This window comes from Gallus gallus, chromosome 5 (assembly GCF_016699485.2).
Source record: "Gallus gallus isolate bGalGal1 chromosome 5, bGalGal1.mat.broiler.GRCg7b, whole genome shotgun sequence".
In the NCBI taxonomy this organism is placed as follows: domain Eukaryota; kingdom Metazoa; phylum Chordata; class Aves; order Galliformes; family Phasianidae; genus Gallus; species Gallus gallus.
In genome coordinates, this window is record NC_052536.1 from 8,137,413 (window position 1) to 8,146,740 (window position 9,328).

At 37.1% G+C, this 9,328-nt stretch overlaps 1 protein-coding gene and 1 long non-coding RNA gene across 6 annotated transcripts in view; one reads left to right on the forward strand and one right to left on the reverse strand.

Annotated features, from left to right (window-relative positions):
- The window catches only part of GALNT18 (polypeptide N-acetylgalactosaminyltransferase 18), a 298,270-nt gene that overhangs the window by 244,691 nt on the left and 44,251 nt on the right, over positions 1-9,328 (forward strand). For all 5 annotated transcript variants that reach the window (XM_046941603.1, XM_046941602.1, XM_046941604.1 and 2 more), the window contains 2 exons: positions 5,015-5,200; positions 8,681-8,818. In XM_046941603.1, coding sequence (XP_046797559.1) covers positions 5,015-5,200; positions 8,681-8,818 — 324 coding nt within the window. The remainder of the gene's footprint in view (positions 1-5,014; positions 5,201-8,680; positions 8,819-9,328) is intronic.
- LOC107053374 overlaps positions 1,286-9,328 on the reverse strand; it is a 282,583-nt gene continuing 274,540 nt past the window's right edge. Inside the window, exon 7 of the long non-coding RNA XR_006939423.1 lies at positions 1,286-9,324. This is a non-coding gene — a long non-coding RNA (uncharacterized LOC107053374). The remainder of the gene's footprint in view (positions 9,325-9,328) is intronic.

The following is a 9,328-nucleotide window of genomic DNA, read 5'->3' on the forward strand; positions in this document are numbered from 1 at the left end:
GCGCTGTGCCACCAGCTGCTTCTCTTTGCAGTGCTTTACTTCTCATCTGCATTCCTGACCCTTCTAATGCAAAGAATGTGTTTTCTGGCTACGTTTTCAAGGCTACTTTACCCTTGGTGCACGTAAATTTACACAGGTGTAGGGCCACGATTATAGAGCACGTGTAAATGTGTGACATCAATAAATTAACAGTAAGCAGTGCTTAGAGCTGGAACAAATTCTGTGCATACACTGCAACAACTGAGTGTTTAAAAGGAAGGTAGATTTCCACCTCCCTTTTTCAAATAGATTCTCTACATTCTTTAACATTCCCATTATATCTCACTCACTTTGCTTAGTTCATTCAGGTCATAGGCTCTGCTGATTTTAGTCTTTCAGGTTACTAAGTGTTAGAAGTCACCTTGGCGCTGCTACTGTGCCTTCATAGCTTGCATTTTGCTCTGGAATTTTGTTACCCTTTGGTAGTGATGACGGAATCCTTTTAAGTGGAGGAAGCTCTGTAAGGCCTTCTTGAGGGTATTCCAAATACACAATCTTTTGGAAGCGAGCATTGAAAACACGCTGAAGGAAATTCTGAGTGTTCTTTGAAAGGAGTTTGTTTGTTCTTTTTCAAACAGATTTTCTTTTGCAAAGTAGACCAACAGGAGCAGAAGCCTAAGAAAGTCCTGCAAGGGAAAGCAAGCATTCTGCATTGCTGAGGCTTCAGCAATGGTATTAAGAGTAATCCCACAGAAATGCAGTCCATTGCACTTTGGTTTTGTTTATTGTTTCTTTTTTTTAAAGAAAAAGTGCACAGCTTTGTCAGGACTTCGTCTTAAGGCAAAGCTGAGCCTCCGAAGTACAGTTTGAAAACTGGTGCTTTTACAGAATGAAATGTGGATTGCCACTTACTATATCAAGATGATAAAAGTATATTATTTTGCCAAATGTCTACGTATGTTTAGGGGTTTGGCAGGAAATTGAGACTATTGCCAGCAGTTTCCATCTCTTGATACCAAAGGTAAATGATCTTTGGGGCAACAGGAAAAGGTGCTACATTTCTTTTTAATCGTCGTTTAGGAACTTCATGAAGCTTCTTCCTAATGCTTTCTTTATTAATGTGTTTGTCATTAAGTACATTACTGATTGCAGGGACATAACACTCAGAGGCAAAATATTTTACTTCAAACCATTGCCTATTGTAAAACAAACCAAAAAGTCATAAAAACTCTTCTATTTTAGACTTTTTACTAAAGTCAATGATGCTAATTTCTAAAATAAATAAATAAATACATAAAAACCAAACTACAATAAATTTAAACCTTTATTTATAGACATCACATAAATATGTGATCAAACAAATAACAGTGCTGGGGAACTGAAAAGGTGCTATTCAGTATCCCTAAAGCCTGAATAAAGATTACTAATGGCAGCAAAAGAAAAATAGTTGTGGAATTCACAGTGAAGGTGTGAGAAATAGACCCCTCCATTCCCATTCTTATTTCTTAACTTTAACAACAATCTTGTCTACAAGAATTTCATTAGATGAAATCACACCACTTTAAAAGGCTTTACTCTGAGCTGTCTTGAAGAAAATACATCTCTTAATTATTTTTTTTAATTAAAAATTGTCTTTTGCCACAAGGTGTTGGTTCAGATTAATTAATGAATGAGCCCTGAGCACTTCAGTTGTAAGATTTATACCTTTTCTGAATGTCTTGAAAAGTCTTCCGCTCTGCTGGATGGTTACAACGATCTGTAACGTCCACAGCCATTGTATTGGAGTGACAAGAAAAGGAGCAGAGTGGAGATAGGAATGGTCAGATTGAATTGAGCAGTTGGTCTTAGGAAAGAAAGAATGAATTAATTGCTGTTCTTGGCCTAACTGCAAGAGATTTCCTTATATCAAATATAATTGGGGAAGAACGAAGAGAAACTAATACTTTCTGTAGGAGTCAGTTATTCCTGTGATAGTGTTTAGTACTGATATATCCTGCTTGTTATAGTGATTAGTATTTAGCATAGCAGGGCCAGCTAAATGGCTGGAGATCTTGTGCACATTTTGAAGAGCTGAAAATCCAGAGTCTGTTGAGACTCCAGGAGAGTATCGTGCTATTTGGAAATCCACTTTGATGTCTCTCTGCATTTCTTTGCAGCTGATCTCTCTCAAAGTACAATGAGACTAAAAATTTGGACTAAAAATGTTTATCGCCATACTGTAATGCTATAGGCAAAGAAAGCCTATGGGAGAGAAAGATACTACAGCTTGTCCTTAACCATCAGAGCAAGTCAGGATTTGTGCTTTTTGCCTTTATAGAATACTGCATCTCCTTTGACTCTCCTAGAATTCTGCAAGGCTTTGTAGCCTACATCTTGGGCAACATTACTTGCTTAGTCCTATGAAAAACTGCAACCACTATCCACGCTGTAACTTATGGTTCCTGTATCATCAGATCACATTTGTTACTCATGTATTCCTCTATTAAAAAAAAATAATAAGAACAATCATTAATTGCAGGACTTATCTTCATATATACAAACTCTTAGCATATACAGCTAGTCCAGTTTTGGTGTAGGCTAATCACATTTTCATGGTTTGCAGGAGGTTTTTGGTAAGAAATAATGCAATTTGTTTTTGAAGTTGTTTAATGCAGCCCATCTGTTCAGGCAACATCTGAATTGACTGCTTCTTCTTAGCGTTAAATTTTTAAGTGAATACATGGTTCTTGTAGAACAGTAAGTTAGTCTTTGAAAATGGAACAAAGGCTGAAGTTGTCTGGGATGGTTGCTAAGTTAGATTAATTGGATTTTGTTCAGGTACTGGGCAGATCTTATTTACAAACTGTATGAAAGGCTTGGTCATCTCAGGATGTTTTTTGAAAGCACCTATTGCTTCATTATAAAGTCAAATTAGATTCTACTAATTACTGGATCAATACTTGAAATTACAGATGAATGCACTTTTCAAACTTTCAGACCCTATTTCAGCTTCTTATAGACAGAATTTTTGACATAGTTTGTTGCTGAGATGGCTTTTAGATTTAACTGTGAAAATCCCACTAAAGATTTGCTGTTAACACGCTGGATTTGGAGCAAGGCTATCCTTAGTTACGACAAGCAGGGCGTGTGGTATGTGAATTGCCTCGTCCTACGCAAAGTTATGACCATCTTTACATCTTTCCGGTCTTTTATTAAGCTGCTCTAAACAGTGTACAGTGAATAACTGAAACAATTTATAGTTGTGTGTCAGAGCTGTACTGAGAAATGGCTTGGATTGAAAGCAGACATTGAGTGAGTGAAGACTAATGATACTTCATATTTAATCTTTGTTAGGAAATATAGCTGAACCAGTTAGAATTAAATCCTTGAGAACTAGTATTTTTGTTAGCTTGTTAAACTGGATTGCCCATTTTGATTGAAAATTAGAAAGAACATAAATGCAATTTCCAGATTACTATTTATTCCTGTGCCAAATTAATTGCCCATTTCTTTTTAAATATTTATGAACATCTCAATTTCATTCTGTTGTTGGTAGTGTTTATATTTATTTACTCTTACAGTTTTCCAAGGTTTGGACACAGACACGTCACAGTCATTTAAGTTCCCTTCCTGACTGTGCCATAGGTCTGTGAGATATCTCATCTTCCAGAGCACTTTGAAAAGCAAGGCTCTATCGCTGCTCTCAGCATATGCTGACTGCAATTAGGCACCAGTTCAGAAAAGGCTTTGTATGCATTCTGAATCCATGCCACATTTTCTGATCTCAGGAGCTGCCAAGTGCCTAAATGCTGTATTGAAGCCAGATGTCTAAATATATAAAATGAATGACTGAACAAAGCACCTCCTTAGTAAAGCATATGCCTATAGGACAGACACACCTGATGGGTATGAGGCCAGCTCCAGAACGTGATCTGCCAGCTCAAATCCCTGGCGGCTGAGAGACAGGCAGAATAATGTATATTCCTGGATGGGCTGTACAGGGGAGGAGCACCTTCATTCTCATTTTTTGCTCTCTTGAAATAAGACACCAAGCCTCAGGAATCTCTGCTAGCAGTAAAGGCAAACTGTCACTTCTTAGTGAAGCATGACTGTTTCTGGAATGCTGAGGTATTTGTGCAGGAGCAGGATCAGATGGTTTGAGTACATACAGTTTTTTTTCCTGAGCAGCATCCACTAAGCAATTAAGAATGGGCTGCCTTGATGTTGTTAGGAAATTTACATATTATGAGATGCATAGCAAAAAATATTTGTAAAATATTCCAGCTACATCACTGACTGTTAAGGCTGCAAACATTGTTTCTTCCTTAGCTCTAAGAACAGAAAGGAGACTAGAAATGAATACAATACATATGATTAATGTAAATTAGTTCAACTGTGATACTGGTCAAATCTAGAAAACACATTGGAGTGTGTTTATTAATCTGCATTACAAATGTTTTATCATTTGTAGGGTAATGTTTGTTGAAACTGTTCATAGAGCATTTTCATTAGACTACCTAGTCTTTGGCAGTCCTCCTCAAAACAAATAAATATGATCCTTTTATATGTATATTTGTTTAATATTTATAGTCTTACCTGAACCTGAAACTTTGGTAATCTTAAAAACTTCACTGGCGTAGTTTCCCTGTAATGTAAGGCTGGCTAGCCCCAGATTCTGAACAGTGCATGTATGCACTGAGAGGGTCTGTGCACAATCTAAGAGAAATGCCTGCAAGGCACTAAATCATGAACCCAGACGTTCTTATATGTGAATGCTCTATAAATAATTTTATTAATAATCTTGAAGATAACTTAATTCATCCAAGAAAACTGTGATGAGAGGCTACTTACAGCTAATTCTGTTGGAAGGTTAAGTAGTGGTGATAATTATCTCCTCCCACAACTGCATAAAACATCTGTATAGTCAAATAAGTCCTGAGCTGTTACTCCCAGGAGCAGTGACAAGCATAGAAATGAAATAATTTCAGTGAGTTTTCTAAAGGACAGCAGTGGTGTAGGGGAGCTCTTGCTAGCAGACTGCCTTTTCTCTTCCTAGGTGTGGCAATGTGGTGGAAGTGTTGAGGTTCTGCCTTGCTCCAGGATTGCTCACATTGAAAGAGCACATAAACCATACACAGAAGATCTAACTGCTCATGTTCGGAGAAACGCACTGAGGGTGGCTGAAGTCTGGATGGATGAATTTAAGAGCCATGTCTATATGGCATGGAACATACCCCAAGAGGTGAGTCACAAAGACGTGCGTTTGCAAACTTTGTCTGTACAGCCTTTGAGTTTTGGTTCCTACTCTGTGTTTTGATTTTATTCTGGGATTTCTTTGTTAGTATACATGTAAGTCTTATGTCTAGACATAAAATAGAGTTACATATATGCTGATACATACGTATAAATATGTATGTAGCTGTGTCTTCTAGAATTAATTCCTTTGTCTGTGGATTCCTTAAAAATTAATTCCTTGTCAACCTTGCTGATGAGTGTGCATGGAGATTTTAACCTAATAGTTGCAGAAATGTGAAAGGAGAAGCATCAGATCTGTGTTACACATCTTACTTTGAATTTGTGTTTCTTATCTACAGTAACAAAGACAAAATTCTATCAGATTTTTAAGGTAGTATTACCAAGGGGCAAGCAATTTTAACACCTATTGATACAAAAGCAACTGTATCAAAACTGTTATTAATACTTGTTAATTTGAAGCATCTCGTCAGTGCCAACGTATCAGAAAGTCTATTGCAATAAATTTCAAAACTAACTTGTAAAATGAAATAAAAATGTGGTTTGTGGATTGAACTGATTTCTTGCAGGTCATCAAGTTTGCACGGTAGATTTTTTTTTTTTTTTTGCCATTTTCTTTGTAGTTTTAAAACGGAAAAAAGGTATTCTTGTTTTTCCTTCCATGCACATCATTTTTCTACCACAACTACACTAATCTTTGATTTAAACTGCTAAATATATTATAATGCAGTTTATAGTCTCTCTTCATCTCACAGAGGATACTTCTGTCAAACAGCAGTTCAGACTTAAAAGCTCAAGATGACAAATGCTATATCAGTTTTTAAGAGTGGTACACTCTTCTGCAATGCAATGAGATGTCTTTGTAATAAGAAAAAAATCTATTAATGCTTATATGTACAGAACCTAGCATAAAGATCCTTTCTTCTTATTTCTTACCTCTGTAGAAAACTAGGCAAGTACACACATGGCTACATAGTTTTTAAAAACGTTTAGGGACATGTCTTGACAGCTGAAATAGGCCTACAAAGCAGGAGTTTGCTCACAACTTAGAAATTGATACAGGATGCTTGGATACAGTGGACTAGGTCAAATTCAGGTATCAGTCTGGGTGCTAATATTTCTGCCTAATCTTTGTTTATCCCAAGATTACGTTGAAAGTGTAATACAGAAGAGAAAATCTTCAAAACAAACCTAGCTCCAGTTTAGGCAAAAAGATGTGTCTCACTGTGAGAGAGGTATGGAGTGGACGGGCAGATGGCATGGCTAAATACTGTGGATAACTCTAGGAGTAATTCCCTACATGGAAGCAGATGAAATTGTGCTCTGGTAATGGACTTGGTAGGTCATTGAAATGAATTTAGTTATAACAGTCATGATTTTTCATGAAATATCTTATTCCAAGATGTTAACTACAGGGCCTTTTTGGTTTTTTACTTTGTTTTGTTTTTGTTTTTCCATGGAAGAATTCCCAAATCTGTGAAAGCTCCACGGTCAAATATTTCCAAGGATTTTGATCCTTGAAAGTTAATAGTAAAAAGGAATTTGACTCATTCAACAGTGCGCTATGACTGCCCTCTTGGGAGCCCTGTGTGTGATTTTGAAGTACTGAATGGGGTTCTAATGCAGATCTCAGATAGCGTGGTGATCTCTACATTGTAACTGCTTAGATAAATTGATTCAGAAAAGCACTTACAAAAACCCCAAGGAGAGATTTTTCGACTGTCAGAAGACAGAGCTATGCATGTGTGCTCTGCTTAGTTATTTTTTTTCTTTTTTCCTGCCGTTACATTGAAGGAACACACTCAGTTGTTCCTGGTAATAAAGCCAGTATGCCATGTGTAAGCTATTTTCCTTTTCCAGCTGTAGGGAAGGATGTGATTATGGAAGCCCAGATGCTATTTCTTTCCTCCTACAGTAAATTGAATGAGCATTGGTGCATGCAGAGTTCCATGAGGAAAGAGCAGAGATGCAATTGACCAGTTTAGTATCCTAGGAAGCCTTTTTAGTGCCAGAAGTTGCATGTCTGTACCCATGTGCCTGCATCCTCCTCCTCCCTCATACGAGTGGCAGATACACTGGCAAGCGTAGTCAGAACAGTGCATGGAATAGGATTCGTCCATGGGACCAGTTGGTTGTCTTACAGCACCCTGCAGCATATTGCTCTATTTAGTCACTTGCTTGAAAAGTCAGAAAAAATGGTAGATTAAGGAATAGTTTCCATGAAGTTTTTTGAAGGATGCTAGGTTTGAGGGGAGAGGAATCATCATTATCCCCTATAATATTTATTCCATGGTTTCCTATTTATTCCTACTATACTAAAAAGTATATTTTGCTAATGTGAAAGACAATGTCATGTTAGTTTGAAAATGCCTCTGTAGCAAAACGTAATTTTTTCAAGTTAGTGCTAACTCAGTGCTTTGAGATGCAATAAGAAGTCTTCAGCAGCTCAGAAAGCTTGGTACTTGTAAGGATATCTTATTGATGTGTGGTCAAGATCATCCAATGATGCCAGTGTTTGTTTTTTTTTAAAATCATATCTAGTGGCTAACAAAAGCTTGAGGGTATTTATGGCCCATTAGAGTTTGTTCTTTAAGTAGAAATATTGTAAGATTTGCCTGTGAAGGTTTATTTATCCTGTGGTTTTTGTTCTGAGGCAGAAGTGGTGGAGAACAGTGTGCAAAACGTCTTGCTTTACATCCAGCCAAATAGCAACTGTGGATTTGCACTTAGTTCCCTCTCTAAAATTTTCTGTTGTATGATTTTAATGTGATGAAGTATTGATTTTTTATATACAGGGACTTTGACACTCACATCTTATGATCTACAAAGAAGTATGTCACATGAAATTAGGTTAGCTAGAAATGTAGAGGAGAATCGAAGTTAGGGGAAGAGAACATTCTATAATTGCTTTTAACAAAAAATACCAACTTTTCTTTTTACATTACCATAGAAATGTAATAAGTGAAATTTCAGAAAGGTGAGTAGAGATTCTGCTCTTTGCAGTGAGGCAATAAACTCAGACTTCAGAAATGACCAGAAAGTGTAATATACTAATGATTAGGCCACAGTGGAACATCAGCGGTAAGGTTGTTTCCAGGGCAACTTGCTACCTACTGCCAATTACTTTTGGATTTGGAAAGTGCCAGGAAATTAGAGAACAACAGTTATATTCATTGGAAGCTAGATGTAAACTCCACTGAAGTCATTAGGAGTATTTCCATTGACCAGAGCAGAATTTGAAAGAGACCTCACCATGGTGACCTATATCATACTTACGAGGGGCATTTACAGAGTGTGTGGGTAACAGAAGCACTTCATGGCCAAAGGCTGGTAATCGTCATTGTCATCTTTGAAACAGTCATCTTTGCAGTGAGGAGTGAGTTTGGATTTTCAAAATATACAGGAAAACAAAATTTCATTGTAATACATTTTCTGCTTTTTTTTTTCCTGCCTTTTGTTTTATGTGCAGGACTCTGGAATTGATATTGGTGATATTTCTGAGAGGAAGGCCCTGAGGAAGAAGCTCCAGTGCAAGACCTTCAGGTGGTATCTTGTCAGTGTGTATCCAGAAATGAGAATGTATTCAGATACTGTCGCCTATGGGGTGGTAAGAACCTTGTTTACATTTCCTATTTTAAAAATGTGGGAGGTGGAATGGTGTAATAGTAGAGGTAATTCATGAAGAAAATGCCTGGCTCCAAGTAAAAGAATCAGATAAACTTGGAAGTCGCTACTTAAATTATTTCTTAGACTGGTTAGTTGATAGAGGCTGCTGCTCTACTGTAGCTCATGCTGAGATATTCTGTACATTATCTTTCTCCTTGATTTTTTTTTTGTTTGTTTGTTTAATGGCTCACAATCCACTTGATATTCAAGGCATGAGTTTTTAAACATGCTGGAGTTGTCAGTTGGAAGGCGTGCAATCAGCAGGTGAATTAGCAACGCAGGCTAAACTGCAGGCTCCTTAATACTGTAGTCAGAGCCTTAAATGTCTGTATCTTGGGATTATCATTGTCATTACTTGTGTGACAGTAGTACCCTTGTCAGTGTTGAAATCAAGCTTGAGTTGCAGTGTGCTAATTAAAGCGGAGACAATTCTTACTCCTAGAAAACCTGC